Here is a 23,663-nt window from a genome sequence, read left to right as displayed (position 1 = left end):
TTTTATATTTCACACTTTTATTAATGCAATTTAAATTAGGCTGGAACCTGCAACTTCTGAATAGGCCACTTTGGGCTATTCATACAGCTTTGTCATAGCAAAAGAGGTACCTTAAATTCATCTGTGAATGAATGATGCCACATGCTGTGATTATTCAAAACATAGTGCTTCAGTGAAAGTTCAAATATATTTTATACACAGTGATTATGAAAATAGATTTTTTTCCATACAATATTTTACTTCTGCCAGCTACAAAATATGATAAAGAAAAATAATTCATTTATTTCTCTAGCCCTAGGAATCTTCTTCTACTGCAACATATACATCACTCTCAGTGAAAGCGATGAGGTGGGAGAAAGAACTTCAAAACCACGCTGAAATATTTCCCTTGAATCTATAGGTGTATTTCACTGAGGACACGGTGTTGTCCTAGAGCCAGATCAAGAGGCCTGGGAACCTGGAGGAAATAAAATCCCAGTTCTGAACCACACTGCTGTGGGATTTTGAGTCCCGGAAGCTCATGTCATATGCCTGAGTCAACCCAACTTGAAAATAAGGGAGAATTCCACAATTCCCCCCAAACAAATCGTACTGGTCCTGAACCAATTCTTTCTAGATTGACGGCAAAGCAGCATTTTCATAACAACTACTGAGACAAGACAACTTCTGTTCAGAGGACAGGAAATCTGCACTGCCAAGTAAAAGCTAAGCCACTGAAGTAACTGTGGAACTCAACCTGCTGCTAAGAGTGTCCCATTTTGTAAGTTTTAGGATACATTGGTTCTTAACTTCCAGTAATAGCTCTATTTCCTTAGATTCAAGGTTAGTTTTAACTTTGGGGTGTTTTAATTAAGCATCTGAGGTAAGAGTTCTTGATGCACCTTTTTTTTTTTGGTATAGTTTGTGTGCTTTTTGATTGTGTACAAAATAAATGTTGCGTTAGATGAGAACTAGATTGATACTACAGTGGAAAGAGCTTATTAAATGAAGTGCACCACCACTTAAATTGAGGCTTTCTGCACTGCAGAAGTCACATAGTTCCCTATTTGCTCACAGGTAAAGCAGTTGTGCAAAGGGCACCCTGCCCTCCGCAAGATGCTTTTACAGCCACTTTAAGCAGGCCCAAAGTGGAGTACTAAGATCTGGATTATGCCCCCTGCTTTCAAGGATTCAGTGTACACCAGTATTTGCATAGTATGTTGAGGGGAAACAGGTGCCATTTATTCATATACTGGAGTAATGACGGGAGGATGGAGCATGTGCTGTGGCCCCAGTGCTCATCTCTGCTTTGGTGACAGTACTGTATTTTCCTCTGTACATTTAATTCCCCACAAAGAATGAAAAAAATCTACAGGTACTCCAGTTTGGAGTGGTTAGGACAGTTGAAAGCAGGAGAATTTTTCTTACCAGCTGTGATTGATAGTGCAATTTCACACTAATTTGGAAAGGATTAAACAAGACATCCCGTTGCTGAGCCGGGATGTTTAGTTGTAACTAAATCTGCTGTGCAGGCAGATCCCTTCAGGGGAAGCAGCTTCCACTGCATATTTTAGAAGATGATAAAGCTGTTCTATACCTGCATTCAACCTACTACAAGGCAATATATTACCTATGATGACAGTTAACTTCTGTTTTCACCCCAGAAGAGTACCTGAAAACATCCTGTGGACATTGTCTCACCCACATCTGTCTTTTAATCCACTGTGCATGAATGAAGAAACTAACTGTAAATACACTAGCCTAACTGTAAACCTGAACTTTGATGCTACTAGACATGAATAACATTTTCTATTCATATTGCAGCTACAGATTTAATAAATAGAATTGCATATATTGTGCTTTATAAATTAAAATGCATTCCAAAGTGAGGCAATGCTAAACAATGAATCTATTTAACCCTCCCCCCCAAACCAGCCACACATTCTGGTTCTAGAAGCAGCCCACTTCCTCACTCTGTTTGCAAAGGTAAACGCTGTGTCTGTTTCTACCTCTTAAACAAAAGCTCCCTCCCCCAAAAGTGATCAAAGAAGATTTTACTTAGGCACTACTGCAGATGTAAGTTGTCTAATAACCATTATTTCTAACTTAATAAGGGGAGGAGGTGAAGAAAGTCACAATAAATGTTTTGATTCCTTCCTCTTCAGCATATTCTCTTCCCTATCTGACGCTCTGAGACATGTGCAAAGGTGTCAGCATCTCTTCAAAGATAGCTCCTTTTACATTAGATCCCCTCAAATTAGCTTCTTGTAGATCACAACCTGACAGATCACAATTCTAAAGGGTAAAAGAAAAACAAATGTTAATTGAATACACCCAGAATTTAGTTCAAAACTTTACCTTAACTACATTTATACAGAAACCACATATACTTCCATAAATTTCCATGTAAACTTCCAGTCTGTCACCTCAATTTAAAGTTTTAGTTACTTCTTCTAAGAGAATAGAGTCTTTTCACAGTAACAGCTGGATTTATTTTTGTTAGACTGACACTCTTTATATCGAATTATCTTCCAGGAGTTACTAACACTTGCTGAACAGAGCGAGAAAGAAGCCACCTCTTGCAATCTCACCAGACATTACTCTGAATACTTCTCTCTCTAGTACTTGGGGAAGAACAGCCACGTACGCAGCTTGCAAAGTGAGCTAGTTTGTCTTTCTAACAGAGGCAGCAGTGTATCACATGCCACCAGTCAGGTAAGACTCCATCATTACTCTACAAATGACATCTCAGGATCAAAAAAACCAACCACCCACAAACCCAGGCCACTGCATTTCTCTTGAGTTCTTCCGTGAGGGCACAATCTCACACTAAGAGTTAGGTTCAGCAGTATTTCCATGCATCACTTTGAGATGATACAAGCCATTCCTGGGGCTTGGAGGTGCTGGCAAAGCCAAGACTTTAGACTCGCCTTCCAAACTGAGGCTAGAATGAAATGTGATTCCTTAGGTCAGCCATAGCTCACTAAGTCTGAAAAAAGAAGAGTTCACTCTGTCTAGTTGGAAGCTGGAGAACTCAGCCAAAAGCCAGCAAACCCCACAATCAGTTGACTAGTTAGTATATAAAATGAATCATAACTCACTTCCAAATCAGTTCCTGCCAAAGTTGCTCCTCTAAGATTACAGTTTTTTAGTTTAGCATTTTTCAGCGTTGCAACTCTTAGATTAATTCCTGTCATTTGACTGCCTTCCATGTCAACACCTTTCAGGTTAGCACCTAAAACAGACAAAGAGCAGTTTCATGAGGAAAAACGGTCAGAAACACAGTAGCTCCAGAATGATGCTTCCTCAGAGCCATGTAAATTGATAAGAGGTCAAGGTAGAACTTGGAATTTAATAATTATACGGTCACACACTCAGGCTGGTTATTTGTGGCCTCTTGTCATGAGAACATGGACTGTACAAACACCAGCTAAACCTTTCACATGCCACATAGATTTACAAACACATGGTTCGGTTTCCAGAGAGTACCTACCAGGCAAAAACTTACCTTCCAAATTAGCTTTAAGGCCTGATGGATCTTCAAAATTGCACCCTTTTAGAGATGCTCCTTCTGCGTTGGAACACAGCATCTTTACCCCTTGAAGGTTGGCACACTGAGAGAGACGGACACGGCAGTGAGATTCATCAAAGCGCGAAGATGAACTGTTACCGAAAATGATCAGAGTAGAGTTTTCATTTCTGTTTTGGAAGTGAATCCCATTAAAGCACAACAGCCTTGTTACTGTGAGAAAGTGTAGGAACTTGCTATACTATTACTTCTGTATCATCAGGAAGGCAGATAATTCTCACCCACTGCCCTTTTTTTACTTAAGAGAGCTTCGAAAAGCTTTTGAAGTCATCTAACTAGAACAATTGCAGAAAATATTGAACAACTACATGTTTTACACTTATCCGCTTGCTCCAATTCCTCTTCCCTTAAAATAACTAAAGGATACCCCAGACTTTCCAAGATGCAACAGTTCTTACATCGAGCACTGATCCAGAGAGGTCAGCTCTTTCCAGATTGGCACAGCACAGGTTGGCGTGCGCTAGGTTGCAACGGCTTAGGTTAGCCATCTTGAAGTTTATGTATCGAAGATCGAGACGTGAAAGATCCGCTCCGCTGAAATTGAGACCCTAAAACCAAAACAATAAACCCCTAAAAGTTACAGAAGAGGAGGTGTAGCTCTGAACACAAAACAGTTCAGAGAATCATGTATATGTATATAAATATACACAGAGATCTAGATATACACACACAGGACCATCTATTCTACTACTTAAGACTAATGAAATGTAAGTGCAAAGCTATCAAGCACTGTCCTCGGTTATGCTAGTGCATTTTACATTTAAATAGAATAGCTTAACAAATTGCTTCTCCAGGAAACCTTCAACCTAAATAAGGAAAGCAGCCCAAGCAGCGTGCTTGAATTTCATGTTAAGGTCACTGCCACAGTTTGGAATCAAAACTCAATTAAAAAGCAGGGGGGAAGCACACGTTGTTTGGATTTCATGTTGTCACACGATGCTGCAGGATATTTCACCACCAGACACCGACACTACAGAGCAAGACAAAGTCTGCATCTTCGCACCTGACATCGCAGCTCAGACTTGGTTGGGGTTGCCAGCAGGAATCGGACAAACTCCTTTCGAGATATGGGAGAATGATCCTCAGCTGGCTGGGAATTCTGTTGAGAGAGTTGTTTAAAAGCTAATACGGACGGGACTAAATTATATAGTGCCTGGAAGAACAGGACATGTGCATTCATGTATTAAAGAAAACAAGTTACCTTAATAGCTATTTCTAGATGTTCAATTAGTGAATCGATACCAAAAAACCTGGCTTCTTCCAAAACACCTAACAAAACAAAGCAGTAGTTATTTACAGGGAGTCGCTAAACAAGAGGGCATTCTTCTTCCCTCACTGGAGAAGGCAGTGTGTAGCCAGGAAGTTTGGGTTAATCCATCCTTACTACTGGAGGAGCATCAATTCAATCAACTTTCCCTACTTGTTATACATTTTACCTACACTAACAAAGATGAACAGATCACTCGTTGAAGTTTAAGGAGTCTTGAATAAATGCAAACACTAATTAAAACTGACAACCACATTACGTCAGATGTAACTGGATAGGGGAAAAGCAAGCTTGCTTGCAGCTAAAAGGAAAAAATAACTCAGAAAGGATGTTTCCAATACCAAGGTTAAAGATACTGAATCCAGAAGGGAGAATTTTTAATGCTCTCAAGTAAGTTTAAACAGTGTATCTTCATTAAACCAAGCATTGGAATTGCAATGCTTGAGAATAAATTCACCAAAGAAAAATCCCAAACATTTAGATGAGCATACAAAACTCCCACTGACTTGATCATGTTTACCTGAGGGCAAAGTTTAACTTCTAAAGAGTAATAATTTAGGAGATGTCATACAGGTAATACCTACCTAGCAAATTAATGCCATCATTTACAATGAGCTGTCCGTGACGCAAATAGTTCAAAATTGGCTCAAAATACTCTGGGCTGCGGTCAATTAGGAATGCTCCTCTATGATCTTGCTTATTTCCCCAAGCATCTGTTTCCACAACATATATATAATTAAATTTGATATATTAATAGAAGAGCATTTGCTTCAGTTTCAGATTTTTACTACCAAAGGGTACTGGATTATGAAACATTCCACTTGAAAGGACGTTTCTTAGAGAAAAGGAAGGAAAATAAGAGGGGGTAGGGGGAAATCACCTTAAAATGAACTCACTCCTGCTACAAATAACTAAAACCTTTTATCACATACATAAGAATCATTGCTAGAATAAAAGCAGCATTAAGATTTTAGTTTCCTAAAGGCTGTCATGTAGTGTTTGCCCATTGATTCTGTTGACAAAACCGAGCAAGATGCAACACTAAGATGAAAATCTAAACTCAAACAAAGGCCCCAAAATAATAACTATGGATGGAAGTTATTCTTCCAGTTTGTGAGATGATAAGCATTACGTAGGCAACGGAGAAAGAAACAATTATTTAAAAAATGATTATACGTTCTGCTTTGATACTTTAACATACTTTTGATACTTTAACATATGAACAAGAGTCTCAACTTGATAGTGCCTTTTGCCTGCTTTGCTAATTTGTTAGCTTGAAAAATAAAGTTTATTTCAATATACTAACCTTTATCTTTAAACATGTGGGCCAGCATACTGTCAGGTTCTTTATTAACCAAAGTGCTCCTAGAAAACAAAGGCAGCACAGTTTTATTTTTACACTGGAGTGTCTTCCACAAGAGACAAACTTGCTGGCTGGAGTGTCTTTTCTGCCCTCGGTGTGCAATATGCATTGCAACAGCTACAACACTGTACTGATTTCACTTCATACAGTGTGGTAACAAAATATGTTTCTGACCTGAGGTAAAGGTATTTTAAATACAAAGCACTTAGTTAACTGAAATATTCCAAGGATAAATCCAGGCCTGTTCAGGTTTTTCATCAGTTTTACTTCATATGTAAACTGTTTTAAGAATTAATTTGTTGCCAAATTGCGGTAGCAAATACGAAATACAGAGAAAGTTGCAGAAGTCAAAGACCTCCTACTCCATAGTAAGTAACTTTTCTAGCTCTTTCGCGAGAGCATGTGGAGCCTCACCAGCTGAATGTACACTACCAGCTGCTGTAACCACTTTCCTGAAATCAAGTGCTTTAAGAACAAAACTAACTAGCTGCATTTTTACCGTGTAGTGGTGAAGTATCGGCCTCCAACATTGAGGGTTAACCAATCTGTGTGTGACCCTGTTAGTTCTTCTTGAGGTCTCCCATCAGTCTGAGGATCTACACAGATGAGAAAGACACAGTAATTACTAGAAAAAAAATTGTGAATATTTCTGAATCCTCCATATGGTAAGGCATGTCTTCTGGAAACACCACAAAAGAAAATTTTAGATTCATATTAAAGCAAAACTAACCCTCTTTCCATTAAACAGAAGGTTAAACATAAGAATGACAGACTTACCAATGAATGGTTCCCCTTCACAGACAAACAAAACATCATCATCCCTGAAAGGGGAAGAGGAGGAGAAAGAAAAAAAAAATTAATCATAATTTTTCGTTCATCTAAGTGACAGTGGGAACCCCTCCTGATTAGTTTAAGGTAAATGATAATCAGTTGCCATTAGTTAGAACTTCAGTGTCTTTTATCTTAATTTTGCAGGTTCCAGTGGATTGTAATATGCTTGACTTCACTAGAGATGTTATCTGTATCAACCAGGTAGGGAGCACTTGTTACTCAACCAGTTTAGTTTCACAAAATAGTTGCTTTTCTCCCCGCTCTTGGGAGTATTCTGTGAGGCCAAAGCAATGCTACAGTTTGTCTCCTTTTCAAAAAAAACCCTCATCCAAGTGCTGACTAGAATAGTGGGATTTTCCTGGTACATACATTGCACTGTAAATCAACACGGGAGGATGTTAAAAGGCATAAAATGCAGCTTGTATCAAGTTCTGATTCATCAAGATAGAAATGATTTAAAGTTCAAAAGACAGTCGTATTTTTCCTTGAGGCACGAAGGCACCTTTGGGCACACTGGATGGCAATGATTAGATCTGTTTTTAAGGAAAGCACTGGTTATTGATTAAGATCAGAGGACTAACAGGCTAGTAACTCTCTTAATCCCCATCCGTGACTTGACTTTTATTGGAGAAGCCTTACCTAATCAAAGCGATGTCATCAATGAGTCCACCTTTTCCGTTGTAAACACTGGTGGCTTTTATTCCAAGCTTATTACTAGCCACAGACAGCAAATCGGATAAAGTCCCATACACAGCCACAACCTGCAGAGGAGAGAGGCAGCTACAGGCACTGCGTGCAGATAGTTTCTGCCATTTCAGAGTTGTTACCAGGGCTATCAATATCTTCTGCGGGGAGGAAGAGATGTATGGATCTTCACTAAAAAAAGGAAACGAACAGACCAACTTTGATGTTAGAAACACAGCTGCCTTAAAATGAGGCGACTTGCACATCTCTCGCCCAAGACTCAACGGGCCGAGGTGGCAGCAGCAGTGGAAGAATGAACGTTGGTACTACGGGAATATTACGATTCAAGTATTTATTTCTCTAAGGAAATACTGCTCTTTGTTCTGTTCCAAGTCTCTCCCGTATTTACCTCTCTAAAACCAAAGACTGAGCTACTGCCACATTAACTGTCTCCACTCCAGATGCGTGGATGGGGACAAGAGGGACCATTTAGAACCGCATCGCTGGGCCTTTTCCTGAGCTGTTTGTGCACTGCTCGGGCCCAGAGACCTGAACTGTTTTCACTCCTGAGACATGAGCGCCCAGGCTCTCAGAAGCGAGCAGAGTCCGGACCATTCCCTGGGCTGCCCGGTTCCGCTGGGCGCGGCAGAGCGCTGCCATCCTGCGGGACCGAGCTGCCGCGCTCCCGCCGTTACCGAGGACGTGCCCAGCAGGATCCGACTCAGTAACGACAATCTGAAGGTGCCTTTAACTGCGACTCCAGCAAGAAGTTGTCGGCTTGTCGCGATTCCCCTCAGCACTCCCCGGCAGCCACACACACCCCCCGCGGCACCAGGACTAGGCCCCGGCAGCCCACCCCGCGGCCGGGGAGGGGGCGGCGGGAGCAGCGCGGCCCCTCCGCCGCAGCCAGGGGCACTGCGGCCCTGAGGGCTCCTCCTTCGTGCCGAACGCAGAGGCGGGAGCCCCGTCCCGCACCGGCGGGAGCCCAAACGCGGCCACCGCCGCCCCGCCCCTGCCAGCGGCTGCCCGCCGGCTGCCACCCCGGCCAGAGGCGAGGGGAAGGGAGGAGGAACAACCCGGGGGGGGGAAGCGAGCGGCACCTCCCCGCGGGCGGCGGGACCCCACCGAGGGCCCGACCCCCCCTCCCCGCCCCTCACCTTCCCGTTCCGGGGGCTGCCGTTAACGAACAGCGTGACCCGCCTCATGCTGCAGCGGCGGCGGCGGCAGCCCCAGCCCGCTCCTCCTGCCGAACCCGGAAGGCAGCGCCCGCTGACCGACATGAGCCGCAGCCAATCGCGGCCGCGCCGCGCTGAGCCCGCGGTCCAATAAGAAACGCGTCCTGCCGGAGTGGCGGGGCAAGGGCAGGTGGGCGGGGTGGGCGGGGCAATGCTAGAGAGGGGCGTGGCGTTCCGGCCGGAGCGCTGCCGGCAGCCAATCACGAGAGGAGTAGAGCCCTAAGTTAGTATAAAGCATGATTAAGGGAGAGTCGCCTTTGATTGGAGCATCCTGTCACGTGGGCGCTGCTCGTTGAATGGACTTTTTTTTTTTTTTTTTCAAAAACGGTCCTTCAGCACGTGACCAAAGGTTTGTGATCCCTCCGCGCTCAGGGAGCAAAAGAGTCCCCCCCGGCCCTGAAGCCCTGCCAGCTCCCGGAGCGTGGAGGGGCGGCCCGGGGCCGGTTCCTGGAGCCGCCTTCCTCCCGTGCACCCTCTTCCTCCCGCGCACCCGCGGCCGTGGTGCCTGGCGGGCGCGAGGGGCGGGCGAGAGGCGCGGAGGAGTACGCAGTAGTGCGGCTCGGTTTGAATGTGGGAGGCGGGTGCGGGGTCTGGAGGCGTCTGGGCGGAGGTGAGGGGAGTGCGCGGTGAGGCGGGGTGCGGGCTGTGTGGTGCGGGGATATAAGAGGGGGGGACGCTGGAAGGGTGTCTGGGGGCGCGCTGCGCTGTGGGGGTCTGGGGGGGCGGGCGGGCGCTGAGGGGACTGGGGAGCCCCTGTGTGAGCAGCGGCCGATGTTGGGCCCTGGCCCCTCGCACAGTCGCGTATCTCGGTTGTATAACCGGGTGGGTGCAGGCATCGCTTTTTAGCGGGCACTTAAAACAGTTAAAAATTAAAAAAACAAAATGTTGCACGCGCGCGGTATGTAACAGCTTAATTCGTGTTCCACAAAATACGGAGAAATACATATACTTGTGGAGCCAAAGTTTCAGACTGACGTTATTGAACTCTACATGCTTAAACCCAAGAAACTAAACGCAAAAAATGTTAGTGTCTTGAATTTTCCAATTAGTATTAAGCTGCTAATACTTGTTGCAACACATAGAGCAGAACGATCACAGTGTGATTGTGCTTAACATATTTTATACTAACTTGAAGTTTGATTGAGTGAAAACATAGCCTTGTATTTTCTTGCTGATGAAACACTTCTGCTGCAGGATTATATTGCTGTGCATTTTCCTTTATAGTGCTGGGCTTTTGTGTCCTTTCCAGAAATACAACTTTCCCTTTCCACCGCACCTTGTTCTAGGAAAAACCTAGGTTTGGTAGAAGTTTGAGAATGGTAGCAAACTCTTGCTCATACCAAATACCTAATAAAATCTCTTTTTCTTTTTTTGATAGGTATCTGTAATTATAAGGGAGCAAAGGCTGACTTAATGTTTCTTAAAATAAATCACTAACAATGCACAAACAATCTAAGAGTATAAACACTCCGCTGGAAGTCAAAGAAAATGAGAGTAGATACACTGAAGAGAAGGAAGAGGCCTCTTTCCTCGATCGGTCAAAAGGCCAGAAGATTTGTATAGTGACCAAATCAAAAGTCATAAAGGCATCCAAGAAGGAGAATTTAAGTGGTGGGAACCAGGTGCAGTTGCAAAAACACACCCTGAAGTACTTCAAAGGCCTCAAGAAGGAATCACACCACAACAAGGAGGATGTTGTTAGCTGTCGGTTTACTGAACGCTTTTTTGATACGCTAAAAGGGGATGTGGTTGGTGAACCTACCTGGCCTTTAAACAGTAAGGAAAATTTTTCAAGAAGCAGACCTGTTGCTTTGGGGGATGAATGCTACTTGACACCTAATAGGGACAAAGCAGAAGAAACATCTGATTGTGGAATGTCAGAGAAACAGAGGAAAGAACCTGTCGATTTTGCATCCACAACAATTGCTGAATTTGGGATTACTCAGGAAAGTTTTACTAAACGATCTATAGGTAAGGCTGGAGCGACTAATGGCTGTTGTCCTTCTCAGAGGGCTGTCTGGAGACCAGCTTGTCCAAGCGCTTATCAAAAGCTTCAGTTTAGGTCAGGTTCAGGTTGTCTGGCTGAGTTTGAATATGCCCAAGGATAGAAGTGTGATAGGGTGTTGCTTTAATTCCCTATTTAACTTTTTTCTGTCCAGCTGATTGGGTGTCAGTGAGTTTCCCAAGGGAGTAGCAAGACAAATTCTGCAAGTATTGGCAGACAGTTCCTTAACTATCAATTGAAAAAGTAAAAGAAAGACAGGTCCTCACTTGGTATATAGTTTAGGTAAATATTAACTTGCTTTTAGGAAGTTAGTTTGCTTTTGCTCAGGAAGGTTTCTTGAGCTGAGCAGCTAACTTTGGATGTTTTCATAAATAGCATAAGTCACTCTTAAAAAGAAAAAAAAATTCCCATTTTAAAGCTTTCTGTATTCTTACCAAAAAAATTATATTCTTTTTTTCTCTCTTCCTGTCCCCATTTCAGGGAAGTCTCCAACTTCATTAAAATTTAGACGAAGATCGACAATTGGAGTACGGGGATCACCAGAAAATAACACCCTTATTCAATATCTTGCCCAGCAGAGGAGTGACAGGCAAAAAGAAGCTTTTACACAGGTGAGAGTCTTGCTCAAATACCTAATGTGTCAGTTTAGTTCTTCCCAGGAATCAAATATGCTGGTGGAAAGAGAAGGCAAGTCTCAGGAAGAAGCCACTAGAAGGAATAGCCATGGCCTTAATGACCTCCCTTGGACACCTTACTTGAGAATAAGGCAATCTTAGAAGTGGTGTTTGTGTAGAGTCTGGAGTCTTTTCTCCATGCTCACATATTTTACCTTTCATTTACCATAACTTTTACTTTCTGCATTTGCCATGCTTGATTTTTTTCTTAATTAAAGTGTTGATAGTTCAAAGTGAAGTAAATACTACCATAAGTGACTTGTTTTTTAATTAGACTTGTTCTTAAGTGAAACTAGCAGAGACTACTCAGAAAACGGATATGGTATAGAGGGACAGATTATGAAAGGCAGTAAAACTTAACAGATTTCTTGATACAGTTCCTTTTTTGCATATTTTTACCATACAACTAAAATTGCAGCCACGTTAAATACAAGATTTACTTCTTCTCTGAGTTTGTTTTATGCCAAAGTACAAATACAAAGTAATAAAGCCCATGTCATCCTGGGGCGGGGGGGAAAGAAAGTCTCATGAGGTTAATTTTGTTTTAGCAGGTTAGTCCCTTTAGGCATGAGAACGTCAGGTCGCTGAAGGACAAGATAGATGCCTTCCAAGCATCTTTTAAATCAGTACAAGAAGCTGAAGGGGAATCCGGCTTCTCTGGCCTGTCACGAGTGGATGATGCTTCCCAGGAAGCAGGCTCTTGTAAGTTGGTTGTGTTTCTGGTCAGTGATTTATCTTAAACAGCAGGTCTTCCTTTAGGCCAAAAAGTACAAAATTACAAACGCTTAATATAAGCCAAAAAAATCTTCTTTTATAAGGATTGGCACAGGTGGTTTTTTTGTTTGGTTTGAGGTTTTTTGTTTGTTTAAACCTGTTTTATTTCTTAGTGCATCTTGAATAGTGGTTTCTCTGAATAACCCCTGAAGAAAAATGACTAGTATTTTTCATGACTGTTTTCTTAGTTTTACTTTCTAGATTTATACCCTTTAATTTACTTTTTCACTAAGCATTAGTGCTCTCACACTCCTTCCATGAAATTGGGAATGGTTTTTATGACAACTGGTTTTAGCTGTTGTAGCTGTCATCTCATTTGATGGTGATGTGCAGACTTCTGTTTCATAACTTTTAAGTGCAGTAATTTTAGAAGTCACATGGCATTACTGTGGTGTTAACATCCTTATTTCTTAACGAAAATATTAAGTATATTGAAAAGCAGGTCCGGGCAGTCTGTGGTAACCATGAGAAGATGATAGTGTAGAACAAACTACAGTGCTTTACTTCTCTGGTACTGGTGGTCTTAATAACATTTATATGAAAAGAATAACCTGCTTTGTTTTGAAGATTTGGTAATGTTATTTTCAATGCATGTGTTTTCTTTTTCCTGACTAGAAAATTACCTAGCTTTTTGAATCCACCGTCCTTTTGATGAAGAAACACAAAAAGAGCATTCATTGAAAATCTGAAGTTTGTCTTTGTGGTTTGGTTTTTGTTTTGTTTTGAATTCATGCAGCTCAGAACAAAGTACCTTTTACAAAAGAGCGGAACCTGGATCAGTGGAGTGAGAAGTTCATGTCAGACAACAGAGGAGGTGATTTGAAAGAAAATTTAAGACAAAACTTAGTCAAGAGCAGTAAGTCTGATACCAAGACCTGCACCATCTTGTCTTCATGTCAAGCTGTGACTGTCACTGAACCTGCTGCTGCTGTTTCCAAGGTACTTATATAAGTGCGGGCAAAGCACATGGAGGAAACAAGTTGCACAGCAAATCTGCTTTGTAAGATTTTACATCTTATTGTGGCAAGTCGAAATAAAGTCTGGCCTGGATGCTGATCCGTCTGGCCTGATGGTGAATACAGCTTATCTTATTCTATTAATAAAATCTAAATAGGTCTTGATTCTTTTGAATCGGCAGCTGTAACTATATGATATGTTAAATGCACAGATTGGGCAAATACAGCTTTTTCCAGGTGTCAACACCAACTTTATTGATCATCAGGATGACTTCGAATACAATTTTTAATCTTCACTTTACATCTGTTTGGCAGTTATTTGATATTCCATGCAAAAAAAAAAAAAGGATGTACTTGTACACTGATGGAGAAGTTAATTTGTCTTCTATATAAGTGTCTCTAGTGGTCCTTTTATTAGTGTTGTTTATAAGGAGAGTGGCGATGGGGCCTGTTCTGCTCACTGTCTCTCTGCTGCTCTGGACCTAGCAGCTTCCCAGTGATGAAACAGCTGTGCTAGTGCAACAGTTGTATGGCGGTTAGGAAGAAACTGCCTAAATTGGTGATTAAAATATACAGGTTTTTCATTCCATCTTTTTTTTCATTTCTGATGTCTATAATCCTTTCATAGCCTTGGTGTTTTGGGAAAATAAATTCAACTAAAGTAGCGGATGATTGAGAAAACTCTGCCATCCTTGTCTATGGGATTAAAACCCTCTGTAGTTCATGTTATTTTAAAAGGAAGCATTTGCAAGTATTTTTTTATTTCTTTATCCTATGAGCGTGTATGTAAGTAGATGAGAGAGAGAGATAAATAATCTTCCAACTTTTTCCTCTAGGAATGGGTTTATGAGCAACACAATCCTGTTGGGTCGTTGGAGGCTGTTCTAATTAGAGATATTATAGAAACAGGCCATGGTAAGAGGATTCATCACTATTATAATCTTCATTATATTCTTAATAGAAAGTAAAAATACTTAGACTATATGTAAGGAAATGTTTCACAAGCAGTCATCCCATGTCTGTATCTTGTCTACAATTTATAATACAGTAGAGACCTGATACAATTTTGACATAAAGGCTGATGGGGGAACAAAAAAAGAAGTACTGCAAATAACGATCTATTTAAGTGCTGCTGCAGAGGAGGCTCAAGTCCCAGTTTATGAACTGAATTCAGAGCTTGTTCAGTACAGCATTAAACATGTTTTTACTTAAGCACAATTCATAGGAAGGAAATAGCTTTTATGAGAGGAGCTGAAATATTTGGAAGGTGGGGTAGGGCCTCTTGGGTGGTATGTTAGCAGTTTGATTCTGGTAGAAAAAGCGAGCTCAAACTGAGACACAGGCTGGGAATAATTGTTTAGTTTTCTGTAGTTTTGCTAGTCAGGCTATTTTTATGGAAAAATATAATTGAGTAGTTCATGCCTGTGAAGGAGAGAGGGATGTTAATGTAGAACCTCTCTGTAAATTAGAATATTTTTTTTTTCCCCAATTTACATAGGTGAGACAGAAGTTTCCTTCATGCAATGCCCCACTTCAAATTTCTGAAAATATGACGTGTAAATGTGGCACAATAATAGCAGAAAATTAGAAGATGAAGGGATTTTTTGTGATGTTCATGCACAGAATCTGTGGAGATGTGTACGTTTATAGTTCACGTTGCTAATACTAAAGTCTTCACAATTTTACTTCAGTGTTTAATTGTCATATCTGTCTACTTGCTCTAAAGATTTCAGTTCTGACCACGTCACTAAAGACATTAGAAGTACTGCTATATCAGATCAAAGCAGAAGGAGAGTTAGTTTTGTGGAAGAACTGAGCCTGGATATATTTGATGAAAGCAAGCCACCTGTCACCCCCCCTGTCACGCCACTGCAAACGGGAAATATTTCATTAACTGAACATAGACAGAGCGGCTCCCGTCTGCGATCCGTATTGAAGAAAACGCCAATGAAGCAACTCTCAGATAGCCTGAAGGTTGGTTAACTGACTTCCATGGAGGTGCTGATACTAAGGGAGAACTCCTGTGGTCGTTATTGAACTACCAGAAGTTGAATGGTGGTTAAAGATGCTTTTTGAGTAATGGACATGTATTGAAAAGAGTTTACTGCTGTGAATGGATGTCTGTTTGCTGTTGGGTCATCTTGGAAGCTTTGATGTTATGAGAAGATCTGTGTGTATGTTGCTGAGTTTTATTAATTCAGAAAACAAATAGGTTTTTTTAAAACAGTAGGACTGATTATTAAATGTTGCTTACAGAAAAAGTTGTTTTCACTTTTGATTTGAACAAGGACAATATTTTAATTAAATGGTATTGAATAGATGATTGTATCAAATTTAATAGGAATACTCAGATGATGCAGTTGACAGAGGAGGAGGTGAATCTCGTGCTGTTGCCAATTGTGCAAAAGTCTTTGAAGCATCGCAAACAGGTCAGATTCCCCTTTGTTTTTTAAATTGGCAGAGTATTCTGTGGGTTCATAAGGTTTTGCCTCTTTGGTAAATCTGAAGAATGATGTGCATTAAGCACCACTGAAGTAGCTCATGTGTGGCATCCTACTGAGTGAAGTGGAAAATCACATTGCCAAGAAAATAATGTCTATTAAAAAAAATCCCACATCAAAACTTCAGAAAGCCTCTAATACCAAAATAGAATCCCCTGTTTTTCAAGAAATTTTACACTTGTCAAGTGAAACTTGTGGAACAGATTGTCATTTCTAGTCTTCTGTTTTCTTTCTTCCTTAATTCTTGGGACTGTAATAAAGCTATAGTGCAAATTCAGTTGAATCCACAGGACAGGTAAAGGTGGTATCTTGCTGTTTGGTTGGGGGGGGGGGGGGGGGGGGGTTGCTTTTTAAGAGAATGTTAAGACCTGAAAAAGACCTTGAAAAGTCTCTGCTCTATGAAAGTTCTGTTTTAAGTTCAATATGCAGTCTTATGTATTTTATTACAATAGATGGAACTGAAAGACATAGCTCTGAAAAGCCAAAGAAGAAAAAGGTTACTTTTGGAGAAGTTCTAAGCCCAGAAATATTTGATGAAACTTTGCCTGCAAATACCCCATTGCGCAAAGGAGCAACTCCAGTCTGTTCTCCAGGATTACACAGTCATAGCCCTTTTTCAAGGTCAAGTCTCATTGAAGAACCATTGTCCCAGCCAGACTTTGATTGTGATGATGTAAGTTTTTTTTTGTTTAAGCTATAAAACCAGCCTCTTAGTCTCTATGAATGTTCAATTTTTGTCTAATTTTTTTCCCCAGTCTGCTTGGTTTTGAAAAGAAATTGCTCAAACATTAAAATACAGTCTGCTTGAAACTTCAGAATGGCGTTGAGAACTTCTGCTTTATGAATTTTAAGTAGCATTTTGCCCTGTAGAGCTATGTTTAAAGTTGAGTACTGGTAGCACATGAAGTGTTTGTGCCTTGGCTTATTCATATACTTTTGCTACTGTATTTCTTTTTGCCATATATAGCAAATGAGCTGCTGCATTCTTTAAAGAAAAAAAAGAAAATCGCCTGGCTCTTCCGAACACTAATGGACCAGGTGTTTTTCAGTATATATCTGGTATAGTATATTGCTAAAAAATTTAACTTTCTTTGTTTAAAGGAATGTGTTGAGCCTCTTGAAGAATTAGTAGAGGGTCCTGTTGCTGCAGAAGATCCATTACCTGTTGAAAATGCAGAAGGTAACCCCAGCTTGTATTTTTGTCATTAGATAATTAGATATCTGTATCTGAAAACTGAGAGATGACACAGGGTTTTTTTGTTTCTGTGTCTTTTATACGGTGAATATATTTCAGTTGTGCTAAAATTTAAATGCTCTTGCTTTCTTCTAAAGGTCTCTGCAGTAGCTGCAGTGTTTACCCGTTTAGGTTAGCTGGATGTTATCTGACCGTGTGGTATTTTTCTGTGAAAGTGGCTGCTCTAATTAGACTTACTGCTTTAAGTAATTGGGCTTACTATCTTGATTGTGATACTGTAATTCTGATGTTTTTAAAATAGCAAGCAAGACAACAACCACAAATATTGAAAGGGGTTGTGCATGTGTATTTATCTCTATGAAAGCCATGTAAGTGCTAAGTATTTTGTTACTAAATTATCACAAATTTTGTGTTCCTGTGTTGTAAAGCAAGCTGTTAAGTTTGGGTTTTTTTCTATCTTGCCATGTTTGATAGTCCTCAAGACTAAGTTATTAGTTACTCAAGACTAAGATGACTAAACACACTGTGCATAATATTAGAAATTATGTGGATAATTTCATCAAAACTTGATTAACTTTTTGTGTTGAAACTGAATCAGTGTTCTTATTTTCTTCATATATAATAGCAGAAACTGACAAATCTGGTATGACAGCAACTCGTTCTACTAAAAGGAAGGTAAGTTTCTTTAGTGATAATGTTTGATTTTATTTTTTTTTAACTTCTTCAGGCAGAATTTTATCTTTTATACCTCCTGATGCTTATTAGAGTTTTTACAGCCTCAGGTATGAGTATTGTATATATTCAGCTGTATGGAAATATCTCATGTTGGTGCAGGTAATTGTCTAAAGGAAATCTCATTTTTGAGTGAAAGTGATTTTCCAGTTACTAAAAACATTTTTGGTTATAGCCTGATACTTAATTTTACTATTTCTACTGACTTTTCCAGGAAGTTTCCTAAACAGTCTGACAAAACTTTGAAGAGATTTATTCATAGTTTCATTCATAGGATCAGGGACTTCACTCATGGGAATCTAAAAACTTATAATCACAGAAAATTGAGGAGAATGGAAACAAAGTTTTCTGTCCGGTTTGGTTTGAAATATCGGAACATGAGATAGAAGCTAATACAGTCAAGTTCATTCTACAAACTGTGATGCCTGTTGGTGTCACTGAAAACGGGGTTGTGTTCCCAAGTCCAGTGCTCGCTAACCTTATTGTCTGCTAGCCATAAGGCAGACAGAGCATCATACAAGTGTCTCTTCTGGTTGCTGGAATTTTAAGGTGCAGAGAATTTATTGTACAACAATTTCTATAAGAAGTGCTTTCAGACTTCAGTGTCAGACAGTTCTGGTGTGGTTTATTGGAGGGGGAAGGGGAAAAAAAAAAGGCAATATGAAAAAAGTAACACATCTTCTCTGAAAGAGATAGCTGAAGATGAAAACTTACTATTTTCTCCTTAGAATGTCCTTTTTGTACAAATAGGGCTATATGTATGAAGAGACTAGATCTGTAAATCTTAATTTCCGGTTGTGAGTGTCTAGCTCTTATGGCCTCGTATATGAAATAAAGGAGACTAACTACAGTCTGATTCTTCTGACTGTTGGACTGTGGTGTGTTCTTAAAAAAAGCAAGTGTATGCACATGCACGTATACCTGCACCCCAGCAACTTAAAATTCATGTTCCTCAACAGTGTAGCACCATTTCAGAGGAGACTGATTTTAGCATCTCAAGAACCACAAATACTAAGAATGCCAAAGAGAGTAAAAATCCCAGAAAGAACAGGTTTCAAAGACAAAAGAACGTAACCACATCTGCTGCCAAAAAGACACAAGTAAGTGACAGCCCACTGCAGTTGGTGAGTGCTGCCTTTATTTCTCTATCCAAGTGTCTCTTCTTGTGTGTTTTACATGATTATTTTGATCTTTATTACAAAGATTTTCTAAAGGGTGTTATGTTTCCTGTTGTTGTCAATATTCTCTTCATGCCTATCTTGTTTTCCTACACTTACTGCCACACAGCTCTTTCTTACTGCTTGTTAAGGCTGACTAGCAGGGTTTAAATACTTGTTAGGGCAAAAGGGATACTTCAGGGAGGTAAGGGGGGGTGTCATTTTTCAGACTTCGGGGACAGAAAATGAGTTCGTGGTGATTCTCTTACCAAGTGCATACAGTAGTTAGATTTGGTCAAATGAAACAAAAAATCAGACCTCATGTTTGAGAAGTAGTTCTTCTTTGCTTGGAGTTTTTAGATTAATTTGTAGATGGCAGAACGAGTGGAACTTTCATTTTAAGGAAAATAACTGTTATCCATCAAAATCCAGTAATGCTGTCACTTATTTGTTCGAAAATATTGTACAGGATCGTTATAATTACTTTGTGCTCTATTTGGTCTTCTCCCTCTTTTCAGAAAACAAAGCATACAAGCTATGGGAAAAGAAGAAAGAAAAAAGTAAAAAAATCTTTATATGGGGAAAGAGAGATGGCTTCTAAGAAACCTCTTCTCAGCCCTATCCCTGAAATTCCAGAGACTCTCTCTTCTGCCTCATCTTCAAACTCACCAGACACAAATGCACTTTTTTTGGGTAATGTGGTTTTTAGTTTTGGTTTGCCTTGCTCTTTCTGTTGCTTCTAATTTTTTACTTCAACAGTTACATAAAAAAAAATGTTGATAGACATCTTGAGTTCTGTGCATAGAGAGCCCAGTATACATTTTTTACTTCTAATTGCTTCTGTAATAGGAGAGTCCAGAGGATCTAATAGATTAATAATCTGCAACTGGATAAATGTAACTCCTGTTGGACTCCACTGTAAAAAAAACCAACCAAACAAACAAAACCCCCCAAAAACCCCCCAGTAAAACAAACCTCTCTGTACTTTGACTGGATACTGGTATTTTCATAGTCTTTAAAACTGGTAAATTGGGCATGAATAGTGAAGTGATGTGCAGTAGCTTTCTGGGCTTTTTTACACTAGTTGTCTGGAATGATTCTTTAGAAGGTTACTTTTATGTGAGTAAAATACTAGAAAGCCTTTGTTGTAATATTGAAAAAAAGATTTTTGTCCATTCACAAGTAGAGTCAAGTAACCACATGTTTATTGTAATTCAGAGGACATAATTTTAGATGATACCAGATCTGGGAATGCTCACAAGGATGTTCAAGAGAAGGCAGTAGCTGAAGGAATGAGAGGGAAGGCCATCTGTGCAGTTCGTGTGTGTTCGAGCTCTGAGGACCTGGACCTCGTGGAGGCCAGTGGCTCTGGTAGCTCAGTGTTTCAGGTGCCAGGAATGGACTTCGGGTCACCATCGGACATCGATCATGAGGTAACCAATACACTTAAGGATACTGCTAGAAAATAAGTCAGAATTGTGCTTGATGTTGTTGGATCAGAAAAGTGATGTTTTAGGAGAAGGAGAAAAACTTAGGAGTGATTAAACATTGGGACAGGCTGCCTGGAGAGGTCATGGAGTCTCCGTCCTTGGACGGGGGTATTCAGAACTCAACTGAACAAGGCCTCGAGCAACACAAGCGTGGGCCCGCACTGGAGCAGATTCCAGCATGCAGAATTCTATGTGTGTGTTGGTTGGGGTTTTTTTGAGAATGACTAGACTTGGTGAGGAAAACAGTAGCAGTTGTTTAGTTGTCAGCTGTTTGAAACCAGTTTTTTTGTGTTCTACCTTTTGCCCGTGTTTAAAAAAAAAAATTATTTTTTTTTTTCCCCCCCCCAGTTTTCAAACATTGTGCCAGATGCAAAGTGTGGTTTTGATACATCTGGCTATTTCCAACAAGGTAAAGAGACTGCATGTGTAAAAGAGGCAAAAGAAAGTGGTTCTTTGATAGAAAATGACAAATTACAAGGAAATTTCCTAAATAAGACAGAGCAGCTGAGCGGGCTAGAATTTCTGGAACAACGGGACACTCGTGTACATGAGGGTGCCCAAGGAACTCAGTGTCCACAAAAAGATTCTATAAGAAGTAGTCCACCAAGAAGAAGAAGAAGACGAAGAAGTAGTGCCATCTATTTTCCTCCTGTTGAAACATTGGAAATAACTGGAAACGATCTTCCAGTTTCTTCTTTTAATGTGGAAGAAGTCTTATCTGTTCCTCAGCTAAAAAACAACTCCTTTGAGCCTTTTAGAAGAAAGAGCAGTAACAGTGGTGAAAGAAGAGTGAGGCGCAGCATGAGATTAAATAAAGATGCAGAAATGGAAGGACTTGCATGGATTCAAGTACCCGATGAGATTCAGAACCCTCCCCTGCTAGCTTCTGCTTGCAAAATCAGGAGAAGAACCACATCCATCCTTACAGAATCTGAGAATATTCACCATAGAGAACAAAATCTCATCCCGTTCTCAGCACCGGGGAAGGAGAACAATGACTCTGTTAATCTTGCTGATGGTCCTTGCAAAAGATGGAGGAGGAGGAGAAGCATGTGTGTATCCACACCTCAAGAAACAAGAACTTGGTCTCAAACCCAGAAGAGCATAACAAATTCTGTATATGGGAAGGACAGAAGTAACAAAAAACACTATGAAGAAGTAGAAATACCTCTTGAAAATAACTCTAACATTTAGTGAGGTTTCAGCTACCTCTGATTTTCTAAAGTGAAGGTCAGTATTAGATTCTTATGTTCTTTTTCTTAAGTGCTGTGTTCTTCTCTCTTCCACTTCTATTTCCTTACTTAATATTTCCCTATTCATTTTTGGGATAACTTAGAACTGATTTTCCTTATCTTGATGCCTAAAATGCTTGAAGATCAGAACCGTGTGGAAGACCTAGCTTGGCTCAGAGCATTGCTCTGGTAGACAGTCATGGCAGGTAATCAAGAGGATAAAAAGTCTTTCTCCCATCATGAACTGACTTTGACATCACCTCTTTATTGTAGTCTACATTCTGGCTTACATGTTTTCATACTTTAGTGCTGTCTACAGAGCAATAGCAATTAAACTCTGCTAGTGTTATAAAAACCTCAACAAATGACCGATTTGTCTCTGTGCCACCAAGTTCAGTCATTTCAAGAAGGCAAAGACTGATCTTTCTCAGCTGGCAGGATTGCTCATAGGGGCTAGTGAATTCTGTTGCAAGACAATATAAAAAATTTAAATAACGCTTATGCATGAATTTGTATGCATACTATCACAGTCTGGGATTTTCTTGTGTCTAGATAAGTGTTTACAGTTGTAGCTGCGCAGTAGTTGTGGGATTTTTGCCCTTGAAACTTAGTCATGATTGTTAGACAGGATGTGTTTAGTGAACCATCTTGCTACACTTGCTCTGCTCTCAAACGCACAAGCAATATATGAAGTTGCTGAATGGAGACGTGTCAGTAAATGTGTGACTTTCAGCTGTTTTAAATAAAGAGGAACAAATTTGATAGTTCAAAAATACGGTCTGTGGTGACAAGTTACTTTTTAGACGACTGGGAGTTGATACTAATCCATATTTTGCTGATAGGGCTCTTTCTATTTTTTGAAAGAATAGCATTCCAGCTTAAGATTTTGTTACATTTTTGAAGTTTAATTGAAGTAGATAAAACATGAATTTGTCTTTAGTAGTTAAACCATGATGTTGTGAAGTATGCCCTTTCAGCTACAATTGCTTCAAGTGTTGATGTTTCCTGTGTGCTTGATCATTCCTTATAAATTGCTTTTGAAATCTGCATGAATTTTCTTCCAGATTTCAAAAATACCCTCAAAACCCCCTTGAGATTCTCTGCAAATAAGAAAGAAATCACTTCTGGCTTGAAGGGGAGGAGTAGAAGGTGGGGAAGCAGTTACCATCTTCTGAAAAGACTTTGCTTTACCTTCTGGGCACGAACAGGGGTAGAGTTCCTATAAATAAGTAAGACTGAATTTGTGTTAGGAAGAGTTAATGAATTCTGCTTCTTGGTCGTTTTTTTTTTTTTTAAAAAAAAAAGGCTTTTAAATCTTTATTGTATATAACATGAATTTTAAAAAATTAAATTGGCTAAGGAAAGCGAAACATTCATCATACAATAAAGCTGTACTTCATTTCTGGACACTTCCAGACTTTGGTGTACGTGTACTAAATACAGTACATATTATTCAGTAGTTGACCTGTCATCTTACTGTTTTCGTTTTTCTAGTTTGAACAATGTAATAAAAAGTGATGACTGTAGGTGGTCTCCTTAAACATTCGCTGTTGCTTTCATTTTTCATACTGTTCTGTTTCAGCCCTAGTGAAATACCTGTGCCAGCTTGAAGGAAATAGCTTTCTGTTGAAAATGATCTCTTCTGTGACCTTGTTTTTAACATTATTGATGTGGAATAAAACACTTTATGTACTTGGCTGCTTTTATAAAGCTTAAAAGCAAACAGAACAGTTTCATTTTTATGCACGTTTTGCTTTTCTCTACAGACATCATCAGTTTTTCCTAAGAACTCCTACGGCAACTTGAAAGAAACTTCACTACTTAAATGCTGTTCATCTTATGCTCCTTTAGAAACATTACTGAAGTTGTCAAAACAGTTTCCTTGCTGTTTTATTTTGGGGTTTGCTTTTGTGTCGCAATGAAAATTTTAGGTTTGGAAACAGAATGGTAAGTTACTCGAGTTGAATCTTGTGGCGGCAGTATGTTGGTTTACCAGGAG

At 40.1% G+C, this 23,663-nt stretch overlaps 2 protein-coding genes across 6 annotated transcripts; one reads left to right on the top strand and one right to left on the bottom strand.

Moving 5' to 3' along the window:
* On the bottom strand, positions 1 to 8,991 carry KCTD9 (potassium channel tetramerization domain containing 9). Of its 3 annotated transcripts, none has more exons than XM_074808117.1 (12): positions 8,871 to 8,991; positions 7,669 to 7,790; positions 6,976 to 7,019; positions 6,698 to 6,794; positions 6,142 to 6,200; positions 5,420 to 5,548; positions 4,770 to 4,837; positions 4,572 to 4,667; positions 3,967 to 4,116; positions 3,488 to 3,593; positions 3,081 to 3,214; positions 1 to 2,274 (listed from the first exon to the last, which is right to left on the bottom strand). In XM_074808117.1, exons 1-12 carry the CDS (start codon positions 8,916 to 8,918, stop codon positions 2,158 to 2,160), a joined length of 1,170 nt encoding a protein of 389 aa, XP_074664218.1. In that variant the 5' UTR covers positions 8,919 to 8,991; the 3' UTR covers positions 1 to 2,157. The 3 variants fall into 3 exon arrangements, with proteins under 3 accessions (XP_074664218.1, XP_074664217.1, XP_074664220.1); XM_074808116.1 differs by lacking the exon at positions 8,871 to 8,991 and adding an exon at positions 8,263 to 8,399; XM_074808119.1 differs by lacking the exons at positions 5,420 to 5,548; positions 8,871 to 8,991 and adding an exon at positions 8,263 to 8,399.
* A 296-nt stretch (positions 8,992 to 9,287) lies between these two features.
* CDCA2 (cell division cycle associated 2) lies at positions 9,288 to 23,191 on the top strand. Of its 3 annotated transcripts, none has more exons than XM_074808216.1 (15): positions 9,288 to 9,558; positions 10,327 to 10,919; positions 11,434 to 11,564; positions 12,179 to 12,329; positions 13,138 to 13,340; positions 14,194 to 14,272; positions 15,084 to 15,331; positions 15,699 to 15,786; positions 16,311 to 16,531; positions 16,960 to 17,038; positions 17,679 to 17,728; positions 18,745 to 18,885; positions 19,461 to 19,635; positions 20,161 to 20,375; positions 20,781 to 23,191. In XM_074808216.1, the coding sequence occupies exons 2-15, from the start codon at positions 10,388 to 10,390 to the stop codon at positions 21,624 to 21,626; spliced, it is 3,159 nt and encodes a 1,052-aa protein (XP_074664317.1). In that variant the 5' UTR covers positions 9,288 to 9,558; positions 10,327 to 10,387; the 3' UTR covers positions 21,627 to 23,191. The 3 variants fall into 3 exon arrangements, with proteins under 3 accessions (XP_074664317.1, XP_074664318.1, XP_074664316.1); XM_074808217.1 differs by having other exon boundaries at positions 12,176 to 12,329; positions 17,682 to 17,728; XM_074808215.1 differs by having other exon boundaries at positions 12,176 to 12,329.
* The last annotated feature ends 472 nt before the right edge of the window (positions 23,192 to 23,663 follow it).

Source organism: Strix aluco, chromosome 28, assembly GCF_031877795.1.
Source record: "Strix aluco isolate bStrAlu1 chromosome 28, bStrAlu1.hap1, whole genome shotgun sequence".
NCBI lineage: Eukaryota > Metazoa > Chordata > Aves > Strigiformes > Strigidae > Strix > Strix aluco.
This window is presented reverse-complemented; position numbering and strand designations above follow the sequence as displayed.